This window comes from Triticum aestivum, chromosome 6A (genome assembly GCF_018294505.1).
Source record: "Triticum aestivum cultivar Chinese Spring chromosome 6A, IWGSC CS RefSeq v2.1, whole genome shotgun sequence".
NCBI lineage: Eukaryota > Viridiplantae > Streptophyta > Magnoliopsida > Poales > Poaceae > Triticum > Triticum aestivum.
This window is the reverse complement of record NC_057809.1, coordinates 533516990-533541501: the sequence shown is the minus strand read 5'-3', so window position 1 is coordinate 533541501 and position 24512 is coordinate 533516990. Positions and strand designations below refer to the sequence as shown.

General features: G+C 44.5%; 1 protein-coding gene across 1 annotated transcript; it reads right to left on the bottom strand.

The window, feature by feature from the left end:
• Positions 1–22128: 22128 nt before the first annotated feature.
• On the bottom strand, positions 22129–23014 carry LOC123128313 (uncharacterized). The gene has a single exon (XM_044548283.1). The coding sequence runs from the start codon at positions 22856–22858 to the stop codon at positions 22460–22462; it is 399 nt and encodes a 132-aa protein (XP_044404218.1). The 5' UTR covers positions 22859–23014; the 3' UTR covers positions 22129–22459.
• Between the last annotated feature and the right edge of the window lie 1498 nt (positions 23015–24512).

The following is a 24512-nucleotide window of genomic DNA, read 5'->3' as shown; positions in this document are numbered from 1 at the left end:
GCTAGAAGCATTAGGGGCATACACCGCAACTCCATTTTCTTGGCTAGTTGGCGGTTTGGCTAGAAGCAGTGGAGGCATGTTACGTCTCCGTCGTATCTACTTTTCCAAACACTTTTGCCCTTGTTTTGGACTCTAACTTGCATGATTTGAATGGAACTAACCCGGACTGATGCTGTTTTCAGCAGAATTGCCATGATGTTGTTTTATGTGCAGAAAAGAAAAGTTCTCGGAATGACATGAAACTCCATGGAACATCTAGTTAAAAATAATAAAAAAATCCTTGCCAAAGATGAAGACCAGGGGGCCCACACCCTGTCCACGAGGGTGGGGGCGCCCCCCCTAGGGCGCGCCCCCCTACCTCGTGAGCCCCCTGGAGCTCCTCCGACGCCAACTCCAACTCTATATATTTGCTTTCGGGAAAAAAAATCAAGGAGAAGAAATCATCGCATTTTACGATACGGAGCCGCCGCCAAGCCCTAAAACCTCTCGGGAGGGCTGATCTGGAGTCCGTTCGGGGCTCCGGAGAGGGGGATTCGTCGCCGTCGTCATCATCAACCATCATCCATCATCAATTTCATGATGCTCACCGTCGTGCGTGAGTAATTCCATCGTAGACTTGCTGGACGGTGATGGGTTGGATGAGATCTATCATGTAATCGAGTTAGTTTTGTTAGGGTTTGATCCCTAGTATCCACTATGTTCTGAGATTGATGTTGCTATGACTTTGCTATGCTTAATGCTTGTCACTAGGGCCCGAGTGCCATGATTTCAGATCTGAACCTATTATGTTTTCATGAATGTATGTGTGTTCTTGATCCTATCTTGCACGTCTATAGTCACCTACTATGTGTTATGATCCGGCAACCCTGAAGTGACAATAATCGGGACCACTCCCGGTGATGACCATAGTTTGAGGAGTTCATGTATTCACTATGTGCTAATGCTTTGTTCCGGTACTCTATTAAAAGGAGGCCTTAATATCCCTTAGTTTCCATTAGGACCCAGCTGCCACGGGAGGGTAGGACAAAAGATGTCATGCAAGTTCTTTTCCATAAGCACGTATGACTATATTCGGAATACATGCCTACATTACATTGATGAATTGGAGCTAGTTCTGTGTCACCCTATGTTATGACTGTTACATGATGAACCGCATCCGGCATAACTATCCATCACCGATCCAATGCCTACGAGCTTTCCATCTACTGGTTTACGCTTATTTACTTTCCCGTTGTTACTATTACAATCACTACAAAACACCAAAAATATTGCTTTTGCTTTTGTTACCCTTTTATTACCGTTACCACTACTATCATATTACTTTGCTACTAAATACTTTGCTGCAGATATTAAGTTATCCAGGTGTGGTTGAATTGACAACTCAGCTGCTAATACTTGAGAATATTCTTTGGCTCCCCTTGTGTCGAATCAATAAATTTGGGTTGAATACTCTACCCTCGAAAGCTGTTGTGATCCCCTACACTTGTGGGTTATCAAGACTAATTTCTGGCGCCATTGCCGGGGAGCATAGCTCTATTCTTTGAGTCACTTGGGATTTATATCTGCTGGACACTATGAAGAACTTGAAATACACTAAGACAACAATTTATCCCTCAACTACGAGGAGAGGTAACAAACTGCCATCTAGCTCTGCACTTGATTCAACTTCTGTTTTGAGTAAGCTTGCGACACCTAAACCTGCTTCTGCTATTCGTTCTGATATGTCACATGTTATTGATGATGCCACTTCTGCTATGCATGATACTTATGATGAAACTACTTCTATGCTTGATACTACTGTGCCCCTTAGTGAATTTCTTGATGAACAAATTGCTAGGGCTAGAGAGAAAGAAATTATTGATACTGATTATAATGATGAAAGTGATGATGAAGATAGGCATGTTATTCCTGAGGGTTATGTTTTTGATATTGAATCTTCTGCAGCTATTTTAGCTTGCAAAGATAGATATGAACTCAAGGGGTTATTAGCTGATTGGAATAAGCAATCTCTTAAAGATAGAATGAAACCTGACCCTGCTTTTGCTACTTCACCTATCTGTGTTGCCGATAAGGATTATGAATTCTCTATTGATCCTGATATAATTATTTTGGTTGAATCTAATCCTTTTCATGGCTATGAATCTGAAACTGTTGTGGCACATCTTACTAAATTAAATGATATAGCCACCCTGTTCACTAATGATGAGAGATCTTGCTACTTTTATATCCTTAAAATATTTCCATTCTCATTAAAGGGTGATGCTAAGATATGGTTTAATTCTCTTGATCCTGGTTGTGTGCGTAGTCCCCAGGATATGATTTATCACTTCTCTGCTAAATATTTCCGTGCTCATAAAAAACAAGTTGCCTTAAAGGAAATATACAACTTTGTGCAAATTGAAGAAGAGAGTCTCCCACAAGCTTGGGGGAGGCTTCTCAAGTTACTTAATGCTTTGCCTGATCATCCTCTTAAGAAAAATGAAATACTGGATATCTTTTATAAAGGACTAACCGATGCTTCCGGAGATTACCTGGATAGTTGTGATGGTTCTCTTTTCAGGGAAAGAACACCGGGTGAAGCTGAAATTCTATTGAATAATATGTTGACAAATGAAAATAATTGGGCACCTCCTAAGCCAGCCCCTGAACCAATTATTGATCCTATTCCTAAACCAACTCTGAAGAAGAGAGGTGTTCTATTTCTCAGTCCCGAAGATATGCAAGAGGCAAAGAAATCTATAAAAGAAAAAGGTATTAAAGCTGAAGATGTTAAGAATTTACCTCCTATTGAAGAAATACATGGTCTTAATTTACCGCCTGTTGAAGAAACATATGATCTTGATCCATTACCTATTGAAGAACCTCCTGGTCTTGATAACCCGACACAGGTAGTAAAGGTAAATTCTCTCTATAGATTTGATGAAGGTGATATTCCTCACTATAAGTCTGCTAGACAATGCTCTGATGAGTTCGATAATTTTATTGTCAAACAAGAAAATTTCAATGCTTATTTCGGTAGACAATTGAAATACGATTCCGATATGATTAAACACTTGGGTGATTATATGACTAATATTAGAGGTGAACTTAAACTTGTTAGAAAACATGCTTCTATGGTTACCACTCAAGTAGAACAAGTACTTAAAGCTCAAAATGATTTGCTCAATGAAATGAATAGTAAGAAAAATGATTATGCTGTTAGAGTGGCTACTAGAACTGGTAGAATGACTCAGGAACCTTTGTATCCTGAAGGCCACCCTAAGAGAATTGAGCAAGATTCTCAGAGAAATAATATTGATGTACCTAGTTCTTCTAAAAGGAAGAAAAAGAAAAATGATAGGACTTTACAAACTTCTAGTGAACCTATTGCTGAACCACCTGAGAATCCAAATGATATCTCTATGTCTGATGCTGAAACACAATCCGGTAATGAACATGAACCTAGTGAAAATGTTAATGATTATGTTCATGATGATGCTCAACCTAGTAATGATAATGATGTAGAAATTGAACCTGCTGTTGATCTTGATAACCCACAACCAAAGAATCAACGTTATGATAAGAGAGACTTTGTTGCTAGGAAACATGGTAAAAAAAGAGAACCATGGGTTCAGAAACCCATGCCTTTTCCTCCCAAACCATCCAAGAAAAAGGATGATGAGGATTTTGAACGCTTTGCTGAAATGATTAGACCTATCTTTTTGCGTATGCGATTAACTGATATGCTCAAATGAATCCTTATGCTAAGTATGTGAAAGATATTGTTACAAATAAAAGAAAGATACCAGAAGCTGAAATTTCCACCATGCTTGCTAATTACACTTTTAAGGGTGGAATACCAAAGAAACTTGGAGATCCAGGAGTACCTACTATACCATGCTCCATTAAAAGAAACTATGTTAAAACTGCTTTATGTGATCTTGGAGCCGGTGTTAGTGTTATGCCTCTCTCTTTATATCGTAGACTTGATTTGAATAAGTTGACACCTACTGAAATATCTTTGTAAATGGCTGATAAATCAACTGCTATACCTGTCGGTATTTGTGAGGATGTGCCTGTTGTGGTTGCAAACGTTACTATTTTAACGGACTTTATTATTCTTGATATTCCCGAGGACGATAGTATGTCTATTATTCTTGGAAGACCCTTTTTGAATACTACAGGGGCTGTTATTGATTGCAACAAAGGTAATGTCACTTTTCATGTTAATGATAATGAGCATACGGTACACTTTCCGAGGAAACAACCTCAAGTTCATAGTATCAACTCTATTGGAAAAATTCCATCGATTATATTTGGAGGTTTTAAATTTCCTCTTCCTACTGTCAAGAAGAAATATGATATATTTATTTTTGGGGATGTGCATATCCCCATTGAGGTAACATAGTGTTATTCGAAATTTCTCCGGTTTCATGTTATTCGGAATGAGTTTATTAACAAGACCTGATCAACCTTGTTAGTGGATTCCTTTTGATGAGCATGAGATGAATGAAACTAGAAGGCACAACCTTCTGTACCCTCTTTATACTTTCTGTTATTCAGATGAAATAAAGTAAAAATAGTATTTTTCTGTCTGTTTCCTGATTTATCCGTGCAATATTAAAATACCCTGAAAATAAAAGTCCTCCAAATGCCATGCCAATTTAATATGATTTTTTGGGATTATCTGAGGATTTATGGTGCTGAAAGCACCGCGGGGGGAGCTGCACCTGGCCACGAGGGTGGAGGGCGCGCCCTACCCCCCAGGGCGCGCCCCCTGCCTCGTGGGCCCATGGTGGCCCTCCTCCACTTATTCCTGCACCCATCCTCTTCTTCTTCCTCCCACAAACACGAATATCCAACTCAAGCACGAGTTCTAGCTCACTTTGCTCTGATTTTCGATCTCCTTGCTCAAAGCACCTATCACAAAACTGCTTGGAAAGATTGTTCCTTGGTATGTGACTCCTCCATTGGTCCAATTAGTTTTTGTTCTAGTTCTTTATTCTTTGCAAATTTATGTTGCATAGGTGACCATGTCCTTGAGCTTGCATGTCAAATTTATATGGTTCCAAGTAGTTCTAATGCATGATATATCCTCTAGGCACTTGTAGGAGTAGTTGCTATCAATTTTGTTGAGCTTTGTTCACTTTTGTTTGAAGTTACTAAAAATTTCAGAAATTTTTCAGAGGAAGCAATATGCTTAGGAAAATGTTCCAAGGTGGTTCTTCAAGGAAGCAAGGCCCCAGGCTTGCAATGCGTGATGCTGATGAGGAGCCCCCAAGGGACGCTCCAGTGCGACCTTGTGAATGACCTTCAGAAAATTTTATGGATCGAGCGGGAATCAAAGAGGAATTTAACGCATATTTGCGTAACGCCGATCTTGTGGACTTTGAGGCAGACAAATGCCCACAGTAACATCAACTCACTAGCTCATTTGGGAGGAGGTTTGAATTTTCATCTTCACGTAATTCTCCTACTGTCATGTTTGATCTTTATGACAAATCTTATACCATGGACTTAGAGGATTTTACTTCTGCTTGCAAACTTTCACAATGGGATAGTGTTAGTGTTGGAAATATGCCCTAGAGGCAATAATAAAAGTATTATTATATTTCATTGTTCATGATAATTGTCTTTTATTCATGCTATAACTGTATTATCCGGAAATCGTAATACACGTGTGAATACATAGACCACAATATGTCCCTAGTGAGCCTCTAGTTGACTAGCTCGTTGTGATCAACAGATAGTCATGGTTTCCTGGCTATGGACATTGGATGTCATTGATAACGGGATCACATCATTAGGAGAATGATGTGATGGACAAGACCCAATCCTAAGCATAGCACAAAGATCGTGTAGTTCGTTTGCTAGAGCTTTGCCAATGTCAAGTATCTCTTCCTTCGACCATGAGATCGTGTAACTCCTGGATACCGTAGGAATGCTTTGGGTGTATCAAACGTCACAACGTAACTGGGTGACTATAAAGGTGCACTACAGGTATCTCCGAAAGTGTCTATTGGGTTGACACGGATCGAGACTGGGATTTGTCACTCCGTATGACGGAGAGGTATCTCTGGGCCCACTCGGTAATGCATCATCATAATGAGCTCAAGGTGACCAAGGTGTTGGCCACGGGATCATGCATTACGGTACGAGTAAAGTGACTTGCCGGTAACGAGACTGAACAAGGTATTGGGATACCGACGATCGGGTCTCGGGCAAGTAACGTACCGATTGACAAAGGGAATTGTATACAGGGTTTGATCGAATCCTCGACATCGTGGTTCAACCGATGAAATCATCGAGGAGCATGTGGGAGCCAACATGGGTATCCAGACCCCGCTGTTGGTTATTGCCCGAGAGTCGTCTCGGTCATGTCTGCATGTCTCCCGAACCCATAGGGTCTACACACTTAAGGTTCGGTGACGCTAGGGTTATCAGGAAGACAAGTATGTGATTACCGAATGTTGTTCGGAGTCCCGGATGAGATCCCGGACGTCACGAGGAGTTCCAGAATAGTCCGGAGGTGAAGTTTTATATATGGGAAGTTGTTATACAGACACCGGAAAGTTTCGGGGGCTTATCGGTATTGTACCGGGGCCACCGGAGGGGTTCCGGGGGTCCACCGGGAGGGACCACCCATCCCGGGGGGCCACTTGGGCTGCGTAGGGATAGCAGCCAGCCCCTAGTGGGCTTGGCGCGCCCCCTCCCTTGGGCCCATGCGCCTAGGGTTGGGGGGGAAACCCTAAAGGGGGCGCACCCCCCTTGATTGGGGGGCAAGCCCCCCACCCCTTGGCCGCCGCCCCCCTCTAGGGTTTCCCCTAGAGGGCCGGCCCCCTTGCCCCTTCTCCTCCTATATATAGAGGGGTGAGGGGAGGGCTGCTAAGACACAACTCAAGGCGCAGCCCCTCCCCTCCCCAACACCTCTCCTCCTCCGTACGTGCTTGGCGAAGCTCTGTTGGAGTACTGCTGCACCAACTACACCACGCCGTCGTGCTGCCGTTGGAGCAATCTTCCTCAACCTCTCCTTTCCCCTTGCTGGATCAAGAAGGAGGAGACGTCTCCCGTCTCGTACGTGTGTTGAACGCAGAGGTGCTGTCCGTTCAGCACTTGGACATCGGTGATCCGAATCACGTTCGAGTGCGACTCCATCATCACCATCCCCTTGGCAAGCTTCCGCTCGTGATCTACAAGTGGTATGTAGATGCAAACTCTCTCCCTTGACTCGTTGCTTAGATGAACTCATAGATGGATCTTGGTGAAACCGTAGGAAAAATTTTAATTTTCTGCAACGTTCCCCAACAGTGGCATCATGAGCTAGGTCTATGCGTAGTTCTCTTTGCACGAGTAGAACACAATTTTGTTGTGGGCGTGGATCTTGTCAACTTACTTGCCACTACTAGTCTTTTCTTGCTTCAACGGCATTGTGGGATGAAGTGGCCCGGACCAACCTTACACGTACGCTTATGTGAGACCGGTTCCACCGATTGACATGCACTAGTTGCATAAGGTGGCTGGCGGGTGTCTGTCTCTCCCACTTTAGTTGGAGCGGATTCGATGAAAAGGGTCCTTATGAAGGGTAAATAGAAGTTGACAAAATCACGTTGTGGTTATTCGTAGGTAAGAAAACGTTCTTGCTAGAACCCAATTGCAGCCACGTAAAAGATGCAACAACAATTAGAGGACGTCTAACTTGTTTTTGCAGCGATTGATCATGTGATGTGATATGGCCAGAAGTTGTGATGAATGATGAATTGTGATGTATGAGATCATGTTCTTTGTAATAGGATTCACGACTTGCATGTCGATGAGTATGACAACCGGCAGGAGCCATAGGAGTTGTCTTTATTTTTGTATGACCTGCGTGTCATTGAAGAACGCCATGTAACTTACTTTACTTTATTGCTAAACGCGTTAGTCATAGAAGTAGAAGTAGTCGTTGGTGTGACAACTTCATGAAGACACGATGATGGAGATCATGATGATGGAGATCATGGTGTCATGCCGGTGACAAGATGATCATGGAGCCCCGAAGATGGAGATCAATGGAGCTATATGATATTGGCCATATCATGTCACAACTATATAATTGCATGTGATGTTTATTATGTTTATGCATCTTGTTTACTTAGGACGACGGTAGTAAATAAGATGATCCCTCAAAAATTTCAAGAAGTGTTCTCCCCTAACTGTGCACCGTTGCTACAGTTCGTCGCTTCTAAGCACCACGTGATGATCGGGTGTGATGGATTCTTACGTTCACATACAACGGGTGTAAGACAGTTTTACACAACGAAAACACTTAGGGTTAACTTGACGAGCCTAGCATGTGCAGACATGACCTCGGAACACGGAGACCGAAAGGTCGAACACGAGTCGTATGGAAGATACGATCAACATGAAGATGTTCACCGATGATGACTAGTCCGTCTCACGTGATGATAGGACACGGGCTAGTCGACTCGGATCGTGTAACACTTAGATGACTAGAGGGATGTCTAATCTGAGTGGGAGTTCATAATTTGGTTAGAACTTAATTATCATGAACTTAGTCTAAAACCTTTGCAAATATGTCTTGTAGATCAAATGGCCAACGCTCATGTCAACATGAACTTCAACGCGTTCCTAGAGAAAACCAAGCTGAAAGATGATGGCAGCAACTATACGGACTGGGTCCGGAACCTGAGGATCATCCTCATAGCTTCCAGAAAACAATATGTCCTAGAAGGACCGCTAGGTGACGCTCCCGTCCCAGAGAACCAAGACATTATGAATGCTTGGCAGTCTCGTGCTGATGATTACTCCCTCGTTCAGTGCGGCATGCTTTACAGCTTAGAACCGGGGCTCCAAAAGCGTTTTGAGCATCACGGAGCATATGAGATGTTCGAAGAGCTGAAACTAGTTTTTCAAGCTCACTCCCGGGTCGAGAGATATGATGTCTCCGACAAGTTCTATAGTTGTAAGATGGAGGAAAACAGTTCTGTCAGTGAGCACATACTCAAGATGTCTGGGTTGCACAACCGTATGACCCAGCTGAATATTAACCTCCCTGATGAGGCAGTCATTGACAGAATCCTCCAGTCGCTCCCACCAAGCTACAAGAGCTTTGTGATGAACTACAACATGCAGGGGATGGAAAAGACCATTCCTGAAGTGTTTTCTATGCTGAAGTCAGCAGAGGCTGAAATCAAGAAAGAATATCAAGTGTTGATGGTCAATAAGACCACTAAGTTCAAGAAGGGCAAGGGTAAGAAGAACTTCAAGAAGGACGGCAAGGAGGTTGCCGCGCCCGGTAAGCCAGTTGCCGGGAAGAAGTCAAAGAATGGACCCAAGCCTGAGACTGAGAGCTTTTATTGCAAGGGGAAGGGTCACTGGAAGCGGAACTGCCCCAAATACTTAGCGGATAAGAAGGCCGGCAACACCAAAGGTATATTTGATATACATGTAATTGATGTGTACCTTACCAGTACTCGTAGTAACTCCTGGGTATTTGATACCGGTGCCGTTGCTCATATTTGTAACTCACAGCAGGAGCTGCGGAATAAACGGAGACTGGCGAAGGACGAGGTGACGATGCGCGTCGGGAATGGTTCCAAAGTCGATGTGATCGCCGTCGGCACGCTGCCTCTACATTTACCTACGGGATTAGTTTTGAACCTTAATAATTGTTATTTAGTGCCAAGTTTGAGCATGAACATTGTATCTGGATCTCGTTTAATACGAGATGGCTACTCATTTAAGTCCGAGAATAATGGTTGTTCGATTTATATGAGAGATATGTTTTATGGTCATGCTCCGATGGTCAATGGTTTATTCTTAATGAATCTCGAGCGTAATATTACACATGTTCATAGTGTAGATGCCAAAAGATGTAAAGTTGATAACGATAGTCCCACATACTTGTGGCACTGCCGCCTTGGTCACATTGGTGTGAAGCGCATGAAGAAGCTCCATGCTGATGGACTTTTGGAGTCTCTTGATTATGAATCATTTGACACATGCGAACCATGCCTCATGGGCAAAATGACCAAGACTCCGTTCTCCGGAACAATGGAGCGAGCAACCAACTTGTTGGAAATCATACATACCGATGTGTGCGGTCCAATGAGCGTTGAGGCTCGCGGAGGATATCATTATGTTCTCACTCTCACTGATGACTTAAGTAGATATGGGTATGTCTACTTAATGAAACACAAATCTGAGACCTTTGAAAAGTTCAAGGAATTTCAGAATGAGGTGGAGAATCAACGTGACCGAAGGATAAAGTTCCTACGATCAGATCGTGGAGGAGAATATTTAAGTCACGAATTTGGCACACACTTAAGGAAATGTGGAATCGTTTCACAACTCACGCCGCCTGGAACACCTCAGCGAAACGGTGTGTCCGAACGTCGTAATCGCACTCTATTGGATATGGTGCGGTCTATGATGTCTCTTACCGATTTACCGCTATCATTTTGGGGATACGCTCTAGAGACAGCTACATTCACTTTAAATAGGGCACCGTCTAAATCCATTGAGACGACACCGTATGAATTATGGTTTGGGAAGAAACCTAAGCTGTCGTTTCTAAAAGTTTGGGGATGCGATGCTTATGTCAAGAAACTTCAACCTGAAAAGCTCGAACCCAAGTCGGAAAAATGCATCTTCATAGGATACCCTAAGGAAATGGTCGGGTATACCTTCTACTTAAGATCCGAGGGCAAGATCTTTGTTGCCAAGAACGGATGCTTTCTGGAAAAAGAGTTTCTCTCGAAAGAAGTAAGTGGGAGGAAAGTAGAACTCGATGAAGTACTACCTCTCGAACGGGAAAGTGGTGCAGCTCAGGAAAATGTTCCTATGATGCCCACACCAACCGAGGAGGAAAACAATGATGATAATCAAGGTACTTCGGATCAAGTTGCTACTGAACTTCGTAGGTCCACAAGGACACGTTCCGCACCAGAGTGGTACGGCAACCCTGTCCTGGAAATCATGTTGTTAGACAACGGTGAACCTTCGAACTATGAAGAAGCGATGGCGGGCCCAAATTCCAACAAATGGCTTGAAGCCATGAAATCCGAGATAGAATCCATGTATGAAAACGAAGTATGGACTTTGACAGACTTGCCCAATGATCGGCGAGCGATAGAAAACAAATGGATCTTTAAGAAGAAGACGGACGCGGATGGTAATGTCACCATCTATAAAGCTCGACTTGTCGCTAAGGGTTATCGGCAAGTTCAAGGGATTGACTATGATGAGACTTTCTCTCCCGTAGCGAAGCTTAAGTCCGTCCGAATCATGTTAGCAATTGCCGCATACTATGATTATGAGATATGGCAGATGGACGTCAAAACGGCATTCCTTAACGGTTATCTTAAGGAAGAACTATATATGATGCAGCCGGAAGGTTTTGTCGATCCTAAGAACGCTAACAAAGTATGCAAGCTCCAGCGATCCATTTATGGGCTGGTGCAAGCATCTCGGAGTTGGAACATTCGCTTTGATGAGATGATCAAAGCGTTTGGGTTTATGCAGACTTATGGAGAAGCCTGCGTTTACAAGAAAGTGAGTGGGAGCTCTATAGCATTTCTCATATTATATGTAGATGACATACTCTTGATGGGAAATAATATAGAATTTCTGGACAGCATTAAGGCCTACTTGAACAAATGTTTTTCAATGAAGGACCTTGGAGAAGCTGCTTATATATTAGGCATCAAGATCTATAGAGATAGATCAAGACGCCTCATAGGTCTTTCACAAAGCACATACCTTGATAAGATTTTGAAAAAGTTCAAAATGGATGAGTCCAAGAAAGGGTTCTTGCCTATGTTACAAGGTGTGAGATTGAGCTCGGCTCAGTCACCGACCACGGCAAAAGATAAAGAAGAGATGAGTGTCATCCCCTATGCTTCAGCCATAGGATCTATTATGTATGCCATGCTGTGTACCAGACCTGATGTAAACCTTGCCGTAAGTTTGGTAGCAAGATACCAGAGTAATCCCGGCAAGGAACACTGGACAGCGGTCAAGAATATCCTGAAGTACCTGAAAAGGACAAAGGACAGGTTTCTCGTTTATGGAGGAGACGAAGAGCTCGTCGTAAAGGGTTACGTCGACGCTAGCTTTGACTCAGATCCGGATGACTCTAAGTCACAAACCGGATACGTGTATATGTTGAATGGTGGAGCAGTAAGCTGGTGCAGCTACAAGCAGAGCATCGTGGCGGGATCTACGTGTGAAGCGGAGTACATGGCAGCCTCGGAGGCAGCGCATGAAGCGATTTGGGTGAAGGAGTTCATCACCGACCTAGGAGTCATACCCAATGCGTCGGGGCCAATCAAACTCTTCTGTGACAACACTGGAGCTATTGCCCTTGCCAAGGAGCCCAGGTTTCACAAGAAGACCAGGCACATCAAGCGTCATTTCAACTCCATCCGTGAAAATGTTCAAGATGGATACATAGAAATTTGCAAAGTACATACGGATCTGAATGTCGCGGATCCATTGACTAAACCTCTCTCGCGAGCAAAACATGATCAACGACATCACAATGGGTGTTCGATTCATCACAATGTAACTAGATTGGTGTTCGATTCATCACAATGTAACTAGATTGGTGACTCTAGTGCAAGTGGGAGACTGTTGGAAATATGCCCTAGAGGCAATAATAAAAGTATTATTATATTTCATTGTTCATGATAATTGTCTTTTATTCATGCTATAACTGTATTATCCGGAAATCGTAATACACGTGTGAATACATAGACCACAATATGTCCCTAGTGAGCCTCTAGTTGACTAGCTCGTTGTGATCAACAGATAGTCATGGTTTCCTGGCTATGGACATTGGATGTCGTTGATAACGGGATCACATCATTAGGAGAATGATGTGATGGACAAGACCCAATCCTAAGCATAGCACAAAGATCGTGTAGTTCGTTTGCTAGAGCTTTGCCAATGTCAAGTATCTCTTCCTTCGACCATGAGATCGTGTAACTCCTGGATACCGTAGGAATGCTTTGGGTGTATCAAACGTCACAACGTAACTGGGTGACTATAAAGGTGCACTACAGGTATCTCCGAAAGTGTCTATTGGGTTGACACGGATCGAGACTGGGATTTGTCACTCCGTATGATGGAGAGGTATCTCTGGGCCCACTCGGTAATGCATCATCATAATGAGCTCAAGGTGACCAAGGTGTTGGCCACGGGATCATGCATTACGGTACGAGTAAAGTGACTTGCCGGTAACGAGACTGAACAAGGTATTGGGATACCGACGATCGGGTCTCGGGCAAGTAACGTACCGATTGACAAAGGGAATTGTATACAGGGTTTGATTGAATCCTCGACATCGTGGTTCAACCGATGAAATCATCGAGGAGCATGTGGGAGCCAACATGGGTATCCAGACCCCGCTGTTGGTTATTGCCCGAGAGTCGTCTCGGTCATGTCTACATGTCTCCCGAACCCATAGGGTCTACACACTTAAGGTTCGGTGACGCTAGGGTTATCAGGAAGACAAGTATGTGATTACCGAATGTTGTTCGGAGTCCCGGATGAGACCCCGGACGTCACGAGGAGTTCCGGAATAGTCCGGAGGTGAAGTTTTATATATGGGAAGTTGTTATACAGACACCGGAAAGTTTCGGGGGCTTATCGGTATTGTACCGGGGCCACCGGAGGGGTTCCGGGGGTCCACCGAGAGGGACAACCCATCCCGGGGGCCACTTGGGCTACGTAGGGATAGCAGCCAACCCCTAGTGGGCTTGGCGCGCCCCCCTCCCTTGGGCCCATGCGCCTAGGGTTGGGGGGGAAACCCTAAAGGGGGCACACACCCCTTGGTTGGGGGGCAAGCCCCCCACCCCTTGGCCGCCGCCCCCCTCTAGGGTTTCCCCTAAAGGGCCGGCCCCCTTGCTCCTTCTCCTCCTATATATAGAGGGGTGAGGGGAGGGCTGCTAAGACACAACTCAAGGCGCAGCCCCTCCCCTCCCCAACACCTCTCCTCCTCCGTACGTGCTTGGCGAAGCTCTGTCGGAGTACTGCTGCACCAACTACACCACGCCGTCGTGCTGCCGTTGGAGCAATCTTCCTCAACCTCTCCTTTCCCCTTGCTGGATCAAGAAGGAGGAGACGTCTCCCGTCCCGTACGTGTGTTGAACACGGAGGTGCTGTCCGTTCAGCACTTGGACATCGGTGATCCGAATCACGTTCGAGTACGACTCCATCATCACCATCCCCTTAGCAAGCTTCCGCTCGTGATCTACAAGTGGTATGTAGATGCAAACTCTCTCCCTTGACTCGTTGCTTAGATGAACTCATAGATGGATCTTGGTGAAACCGTAGGAAAAATTTTAATTTTCTGCAACGTTCCCCAACAGTTAGTGACTCCTATAAATCTGAATTTAGAGACTTTCTTGCTGGTATAACCGTAGGGGAATCTAGAGACATAACACAAACTACCATAGGGAGCATTCACTTTCCTGCTATACATTATTTTGCTCTCTTCATAGATAGGTACATAAATGCTAAGGATGAAGCATGTCACATGTGTGTCCCTGACCTCAGCATTCTCAGCAGTACTGTGTTAGGAGACCAATCTTATCATATGGGAGCCATTGTAGCACGTAGATTGCATCATAATAGATATAATGGAGATTTCTTTGGAGGAATTTATACAACCCGCTTAGCTAATTTTCTTGAGGTGGACGTTCACGAGGGTGATATGGAGTTGCCTCCTGCTTATTTAAATTTTAATTCTATGACCTCCCACCAATTTGTCGAGAGGAATGAATCACCTCTCTTATATCGACTAATCTTTGACAAACGGTGTGTTGTCCGTATTACTCTCCCTGCTCCTGCCTTCTTTCATTTTCAGACAAAAGGAAGATATGTTATTACCAGAGAGGAGGCAGATGAGTACGAGAGGAGAGGCAGCCCGACGCCACGTTGCAGCTTAGGCGGCGATAGTCGCTGCATCTCAGTACGACCCCAGCTACACCTACGGGTATCCGCCAGGCCATCCCAACCAACTTAGGCCAAAAACCTAAGCTTGAGGGAGTACGTATTTCTCACCGACATTACATTTATGTTCACACACTCATTGCTAGATGTCGGTGCTCATACTCTTTCACTGTAATATCCATGCTAGTTTATTTTCTTTTTCCTGCTTTCTTCTTGTGTGTTTGTTAAACCTTAAGAAAAACCAAAAAAATTAGTAGTAGTTTACTTTTCTTGCTGTAGTAGTAATATTTAAAAAGAAAACCCAAAAAAATATTTCCCGTTCTCCTTTTGCTTGTTGGGAGCTTTCTCGTGTAAATAGTTTTTATTTCTTTTCTTTTCTTTGGGGGTCGATAGGAGAAGACCATGATTAAATTGTTGAAGTGGCTCTTATATGCATTATTGTTGATTTAACCAAGAACCCATATTGCCTTGTCTTCTCCTGTTTATTGAATGCTCGCAGATTCCAGTTTAGTCCAATGCACGTGCACTCTTATTATTCACATCGTTCGTTCGTGCAAGTGAAAGGCAATTATGATGATATATGATGGACTGGCTGAGATGAGAAAAGCTGGTATGAGCTCGACCTCTCTTGTTTTTGTAAATATGATGAGTTCATCGTTCTTGATTCAGCTTATTATGAGTACACATGTTTGCAATGACAATTAGAGATCATAGTTGCTCGTGCCATGCTTGATTAGCTATGAGTTATAATGGTTTACCTTGCGTGCCAACATGCTATCGAAATGGTTGTGATGTGGTATGATGGGTTGGTATCCTCCTTTGAATGATTTAAGTGACTTGACTTGGCACATGTTCACGCATGTAATTGAAACAAATCAATATAGCCTTCATGATATTTATGTTCATGATGGATTATATCCTACTCATGCTTGCATCCAATGTCTATTAATTTTAATGCATGTTCATGACTGTTGTCGCTCTCTAGTTGGTCGCTCCCCAGTCTTTTGCTAGTCTTCACTTGTACTAAGCGGGAATACTGCTTGTGCATCCAATCCCTTAAACCCCAAAGTTATTCCATATGAGTCCACTATATCTTCCTATATGCGGTATTTACCTACCGTTCCAAGTAAATTTGTATGTGCCAAACTCTAAACCTTCAAATAAACATTCTGTTTTGTATGCTCGAATAGCTCATGTATCAACTAGGGCTGCCCTTATCTTCCATGTTAGGCGGGTTATTCTCAAGAGGAGTGGACTCCACTCCTCACTCACGAGAAAATGGCTGGTCACCGAGATGCCCAGTCCCATGCTTTCTGCAAACTAAATCGAAATAATTGCAAACAAAACTCCCCCTGGGACTGTTGCTAGTTGGAGACACTCGTTGTTTCGAGCAAGTCATGGATTGATGCTTGTTGGTGGAGGGGGAGTATAAACTTTACCATTCTGTTTGGGAACCGCCTATAATGTGTGTAGCATGGAAGATATCGCCATGTCTTAGTTGTTATGTTGACAATGAAAGTATACCGCTCAAAATATTATTTATCTCTATTTCAAAACCGAGCTCTAGCACCTCTACAAATCCCTGCTTCCCTATGCGAAGGGTCTATCTATTTACTTTTATGTTGAGTCATCACCCTTTCATTAAAAGCACTAGTTGGAGAGCACAACTGTCATTAGCATTCATTACTATTAATTTATATTGGATATGACTATGATTGGATCTCTTTTACCATGAATTACAATGTCTAGTCAGTCCTTGATCTTTAAAGGTGCTCTGCATTTATATTTTGCGGTCTCAGAAAGGGCTAGCGAGATACCATCTTGTTATATCATATTATGACTGTTTTGAGAAAGTGTTGTCATCCGAGATTTATTATTATCGCTCGCTAGTTGATTATGCTATTGATATGAGTAATCATGAGACCTGAGAATTATTGCAAATGTAGTTAGTTATAATCTTTGCTGAAAAGTTGAATGTTGGCTTTACATATTTACAACAACAAGAGAAAACGGATTTTGTAAAAGTTTTTCTTTATCATTTTCAGTTTGTCAACTGAATTGCTTGAGGACAAACAAAGGTTTAAGCTTGGGGGAGTTGACACGTCTCTGTCGTATCTACTTTTCCAAACACTTTTGCCCTTGTTTTGGACTCTAACTTGCATGATTTGAATGGAACTAACCCGGACTGACGTTGTTTTCAGCAGAATTGCTATGATGTTGTTTTATGTGCAGAAAACAAAAGTTCTCGAAATGACCTGAAACTCCACGGAACATCTAGTTAAAAATAAAAAAAAATCCTTGCCAAAGATGAAGACCAGGGGGCCCACACCCTGTCCACGAGGGTGGGGGCGCCCCCCCTAGGGCGCGCCCCCTACCTCGTGAGCCCCCTGGAGCTCCTCCGACGCCAACTTCAACTCTATATATTTGCTTTCGGGGAAAAATCGAGGAGAAGAAATCATCGCGTTTTACGATACGGAGCCGCCGCCAAGCCCTAAAACCTCTCGGGAGGGCTGATCTGGAGTCCGTTCGGGGCTCCGGAGAGGGGGATTCGTCGCCGTCGTCATCATCAACCATCCTCCATCACCAATTTCATGATGCTCACCGCCGTGCGTGAGTAATTCCATCGTAGGTTTGCTGGACGGTGATGGGTTTGATGAGATCTATCATGTAATCGAGTTAGTTTTGTTAGGGTTTGATCCCTAGTATCCACTATGTGCTGAGATTGATGTTGCTATGACTTTGCTATGCTTAATGCTTGTCACTAGGGCCCGAGTGCCATGATTTCAGATATGAACCTATTATGTTTTCATGAATATATGTGTGTTCTTGATCCTATCTTGCAAGTCTATAGTCACCTACTATGTGTTATGATCCGGCAACCCTGAAGTGACAATAATCGGGACCACTCCCGATGATGACCATAGTTTGAGGAGTTCATGTATTCACTATGTGCTAATGCTTTGTTCCGGTACTCTATTAAAAGGAGGCCTTAATATCCCTTAGTTTCCATTAGGACCCAGCTGTCACGGGAGGGTAAGACAAAATATGTCATGCAAGTTCTTTTCCATAAGCACGTATGACTATATTCGGAATACATGCCTACATTACATTGATGAATTGGAGCTAGTTCTGTGTCACCCTATGTTATGACTGTTACATGATGAACCGCATCCGGCATAATTATCCATCACCGATCCAATACCTACGAGCTTTCCATCTACTGGTTTACACTTATTTACTTTCCCGTTGTTACTGTTACAATCACTACAAAACACCAAAAATATTGCTTTTGCTTTTGTTACTCTTTTATTATTGTTACCACTACTATCATACTACTTTGCTACTAAATACTTTGCTGCAGATATTAAGTTATCCAGGTGTGGTTGAATTGACAACTCAGCTGCTAATACTTGAGAATATTCTTTGGCTCTCCTTGTGTCGAATCAATAAATTTGGGTTGAATACTCTATCCTCGAAAGCTGTTGCAATCCCCTACACTTGTGGGTTATCAAGGCACACACCTCGACCCTATCCACAACACGTGGCACACTTCTACTCTTGCTCATATCATGAATTGGGGAGGAGGCATACTGTTCAAGTCGATTTCAAGCCGAGGACCTTCAACCTTGGTGAGAAACAATTCAAGTGACATGTCTTCTGATTTCGCAAGTTTGTCCTTGTATACCTTCTAATGCAAATCCGAGGTGATAGACATACTCTTCAATCGAGATTTTGATCCCACTCCAACATCATACCTTCCTATTAGTTTAACTTCATTATTGGGTCCATCCACTTCAACACATATCTCACTTTCTCACAAACCTCCTCATAACTAGGGCATGTATCGAAAACAATGGCTTCCTCACCATTGTCCGCATTGCTACTCAAGAATGCATCCTTGTACAAATAATGAACATTAACGAGTCTCTCCATCTAAATATAATATAAATAAATTAAGGCATCAATGACAAGTCTAGTGTATTGTATGGATCATTCATTACTATGCATTATATCCAAAGAACAAAACAACTACACTAGTCCATGGCTAAATTAAAACATAAATGATGACATTGGTTAGCACTAACCATAACTCTACTTCTTGCTACCAACCACAAGAATATACCACTACACATCATAAATCACAAAAAACCCTACCGCCCATCATATCCGTTGATTTAACACAAAATTGAGTAGAGCTAGGGTTTGCTCCCAAGTAAACAATGCCATCAACTGAGATGATTCACACGAGCCAAACTATGAGGGATGAGAAAGTCCACAGGAAATGACGAGGACATCAATACCATAGTTACACCCACAGCCTCTGCTACTATACATACTAGACCAATTGCTAGAGCTAGCGAACGCCAATTAAATTATCAGATACTCCACTTCCGTTTCTTGAGAATAATTTTAATGTTCATGAGAATATGATGCTGCCTAAAATAGATACATTTGTGTTGATTACTAATGAAGGGCCTAGCATGGACAAGAGGGGTGAACACCGGCGCAGGATCAAGCATGAAGATGAAGGCGCGCGCGAAAGGAACCAGAACAACGTTTCTAATGGAGTTTTCAGCACTTTGAAGCCCCCATGATGACCCACAAGGACATGGACGAAATATACAAGATGTCATTTCGTAAATTTCGTCCATAGCTTATTATTGGTGTCATGTCACCTTAGTTCTGACCAGGTCCATGTAATTTCGAAATAATACTTCATAGGCTGGTTTTAGAGTCCGTATTGTAGGAAAAACGACTCAGGAGGTGTTTTGGTCCCACCTTGCCATGGCTGGACGAAATCTCCTCCTTTTTCTCCTATAAACATAGGCCTTAAGGCACCGTTTACACTTGGATTTTGTTTAGATTAAATGTTGCCATATCTGAAACTCGCATCCTTCTTTTGTGTTCAACGACCAGACAAGACGCCATAGAACCCCACTTGATTAATAAAGTTTCCCTCTTATACTTGTTCTTGTTTGCTTGCAGAAAATAGACCCTTATGATCAGGTTGATCATGCTCCGACATGGTTAATAACCTCTCAGAGTTGGTTTAGCGATTACTAAGACGTGACGTCTTCGCACGTTCGTAGTCTGATCGCCAATCTACTCCACTGGAAACGATAGCTACTTCTCATCGTAACATCGGGACACATTTGCAACATTTGCCTCTTATCATGAAATGACCCTGATTCACCAAACTGATGGCACCTAATGAACAGAGATTTGAGAGGGATTTGAATGAGGGAGGGAGAGGGAGGGCAGCAGCTCGGGAAAGGTGATGTGGGTGAATGGGTCGATGGCCCACCCAAGTCCCCCACTCACTTACCCCTCAAAAGGGCATATCGCTATCGAGCCTTGCGTTAGGCTATAATGGGCTACCGTTGTAACCCTATCACTTAACCACGTCAGTGAGCACGTTGACCTAGTTCCTACCGCCATTGACTACAACGACACGTCGTGGTAACCTACCGCCAGGTATGACAGCGGTAGCGAAGAGGTCAGATCTAAAAAAGAAATCCAAACGGGTTCAAATTGTGCTAAACTTGGCACTTAAGGTCAGAACTCAGAACAGTGATTTTGCATTTGGGTTCCTCCACCTTATAATTGACACAAACAAAGAAAGTTCTGTCTTGCTGCCTCTAATAGAAATGCATACATCCAAACAACAACCAAACACATAGCAGATTCATGTGCTTTTAATTTGTGTGGAATTCATCCTGAAATTTTCTTTTATTATAGAATGACACAAAACTTTTTTCTTTTATTATAGTGACACAAACTTTCATTTACTTTGGACCTCGTTGCTTGAGCTCTGCACAGGAACAAGAACATAGAGATAAATAAGATGTGTCTAAAACCGTGCGGATGCAATTCCACCGGAAATTAGCAGTTCAGAAATGTTGGGAGAGACAGAAGAGCACACCAAATATCTGAACACCAGGAACATATGACAGAGAACACGTACTCCCATCCAATAACTGTCAGCTTCACCAGATTTCAGCAAATCTTTAAACTTTGAACAATCGCAAGCACATGCTTCTGCGTGATGGATAGGAATATTGGCTCAAAACTCGTCCACTGAACAGTCTATGCGAAGCACACGCTTCTGCGTGGTGGAGTACAAATAAACAGTGGAAATCAAGTAGCACCCAACAATCTTCTCCATTGGGTGATTCTAATGCTATTCTCCAAAAGATTAGAGAAGCGGGCATAAACAAAAATGCTGAACTTGCCGATTCCCTCTCCCCTGATTTCCATCCGGATGTTGCCACCTCAAGCCCGTAACATTCGTCCGATATGATTTAAGACTGTAGGCGTATTATAAATCAAAGATAGTTCTCCAAAAGATAAAAGACAAGTGAGCATAAATTCTTACCACACTTTTCAATTAGAAGGGCGAGAGATTTCAGGTTACAGGACAGAGAACACATCAATGATCAAAAGATGCTCGTAAGGCCCAGGATTTAGATACTTCCCTTTTTTGAACTGCAGGATTTAGATACTTGAGGGGGCAGCGGCAAATTGTTTGAAGCGGACAGCAACAACATGAAAGCAGATAAGATATCACAAACACTCATTGATCAAATTTCGTCAGGAGAATTGCTGTTGTTCAAACTTAAAGCATCAGCAATTCAAAATTCAGATGGAAAGTTGCAAACATGGAAATAATAAAGCACTGCAAACATCAAGCAACATAACGAATCAAAAGAAGGCATGCATTCCACAACAATCAGCCCACACAAATCAATAGCTAAAATGGAAGTTACAGGAACATGGAAGAACAGAAGATGAATCAAGTTTTCTGAAGCTGCTTGCCTGCTTCAACACTCAAATCCCATACTATAACTAAAGGCTGACCCAGGTTATGAATAAAAACTAGCATCATATGTTCTTCATGACCAGAACCAGAGTATTATACCTTCTTTTTTGTTTCCCTTCCCAAACGGTACTGTAAATTACAAGTCTCTTCCACTATAGAATTAGAATCACCCAATAAAAAGCAGGCATTCTTCCATCTTGTGACATAAATCAACTCACATTCCAGACCCAAACCAATTTACATTCCAGAGACTCCATACCTTTCACAACCAGGGCAACTAAACACGCACTATTCCAGTTCCTACCAAGGCAAAGCATCTGGGGGCCTGAACTTAATTTGGCAAGCATGTGACAAGAGAAATCAACAAACATCCATGAGGAACAAGTTAATGAAAAGTATGATTCCAGCATGGCTATCCAAATTTATGGTTCTGAGACACATTCGCAAGAACGTTTTGCAGGAACAGTGTTCATGATGATCTTTATCGCATAAAGACCTATTTTACTCGAACTAGATCTGAAGCAGGTAAGTGATAACAGAACGCTAGCGAAATCCGGATCGCGATCTCAAACATCCACACTACAAAGGAAGAAGAACACGGAACGCATGCATCACAGGTTTGTATCTAGGAACATAAACGCGGGAGAAGACGGAGCAACGGCACCGTCGGCCTGCCGGGGCCGGGACGCGACGGGGAGGAGGGGATCAGTCGTCGCGCTTCTTGAGCTTGTCGACGCGCTGCTGGAGGTGGTCGAGCTTGACGACGAGGGAGGTGACGGAGAAGAGGATCCAGTAGAGGAGCAGCGCGGCGGCGATGAGGAGGGCGTTGCGCTGGGACTTCATGATGGACTTCTGGTGGCGGAGGTGCTCGGAGGGGGTGCAGGCGTGCTCGTCGTCGCAGGTGGGCCGCATCTCGTACTTCCAGTAGATGTCCATGAGCAGGAAGAGGCAGAAGGGCACCACCGACATCATGGGCTTGAGCGCGCTCCGCACCACGGAGATCATCCCGCGCCGGAGCGCGTCGAGGCCCGGGAGGGTCAGCAGCAGCAGCATGATGGCCTCCGCGCCCGCCGCGTACCCCAGCACCACCCACTCCAGCGCCATCGCGGCCGGATCTCGCGCCTTCCGATTCGCCGGAGATCGCTTTGCTTGGGAGAGGGGATGGGGAAAACTCTGGTGGGCGTGCGTGCGTGTGCGCCGGGGGATTTCGGCTTTAGCGAGGGGAGCGGGGAGGGGGTCGATCTGGGGGGGGGCTTTTGGGTGGAATGGGTCTATGGCAGTGCGGGTTGGGGAGGAGGTTGGGTTGGAGCGGCTCTTGTAGACGCGGTGCAGGCGGGCGCCTCAGATTTAGACGGACGACACGTTCGAGGGGCTCGATGGCTGAGTCAGTACGGGGCTGGTGGAGACGAGAACCTTCGTGCCGACCACGGAAATCGCCGTGGACGGCTCTGATCGAACTGCGGTCAAGTGACGAAAGGGAGATTCGTACACGGACGACACGAAGCAAAGTATGGGGTTTGCTTCGCTGTTAAGGTTGGGTCTCGCATGTCAGAGAAATATAAAATGGTTGGGAATTGGGATCGCGGAGCGAGTTTCATCGCAGGTTTTCTTAGGAGACAAATACATTTAAGGTCACTAAAATTGTCAATGAACTTTGAAATACGTTTTGTGACCGTCATCATGTATATGATGGGACGTGAAAATACAATCACTGTTGTGCGTATGCGGTGTGTACAGGCTCTTTGACCATGTGTTGACCGACCGTTCTGGACAGGTGGCGAACCGCGGAGCCGCCGCCGTGGAAATATGCCAAAAGCGCCTCGGGCATCATCGAATCCCCCGCTCATCCCTCCTCCACTCACGTCGCCTCTTCGTCCTCAATTCGAGGAAGGGGGCGGGCTGCATAGGCGACGCCGCCCCGGCGATCATCGGCGGTAGAGACGAGGAGAAGGGATTGTTGAATATATGGTTTGTGCATGTATATTGTATAGTCCGGCCCACCTCCTAGTCATTGTATAGTTGAGGTTGTGGCCCACCTTGTACTCCATATATACGTGCGCTATGCACCGATCAATACATCGAGTAGCATTGCCAAAATATTCGTTTCCAACATGGTATCATACCTACGATCCTAACCCTAACTACTGCCGCCGCCGTCGCGATCTCATCGCCGCCGCCGCAGCGCCGCCACCCCCTGTGTGCCGCCGCCTCGCGCTTCCGCCCGCACCCCGCAACGCCGCCACCCGCCGCGCCGCCTCCCGCTACTCGCCGCGCCGCCTCCCGCTACTCGCCGCGCCGCTTCCCCACACGTCGCCGCACTCCCCTCTCGGCCATGGCCTCCCCCGGTTCCTCCGGTACCACCCGCAGCCGCCGCACCAATCCCTTCGAAGGCCCCGATCCCGTCGTCATCCGCGATCTCAACATCCTCGCTCGGGTTCCCGTCGTCCTCGATCACCTCACCTCCACCTACTATGCCTGGAAGACGTACTTCTCCCTTGTGTTCCGTGAGTACAATCTCCGGGATCACATTGATGGCTCCGTGGACTCCCGCTTCATGGAGGACGATGAGGAGTGGACGTCCATCGACGCCACTCTCATCCGCTGGTTCTACACCACCATCTCGAAGGACCTCTTCCACACGGTGGTCTCCGCCGATGATGACGCTCACGCCGTTTGGACTAAACTCAATGGCCTCTTCACCGACAACGCGCTCCAACGCAAGGTTTTATTGCACGGCGAGTTTTTTGGGTGCCAGCAA

What these genes read in the sequence shown, in the direction of transcription:
- LOC123128313 (XM_044548283.1), bottom strand. Translation starts at nt 22,858, where the DNA reads ATGGCGCTGGAGTGGGTGGTGCTGGGGTACGCGGCGGGCGCGGAGGCC.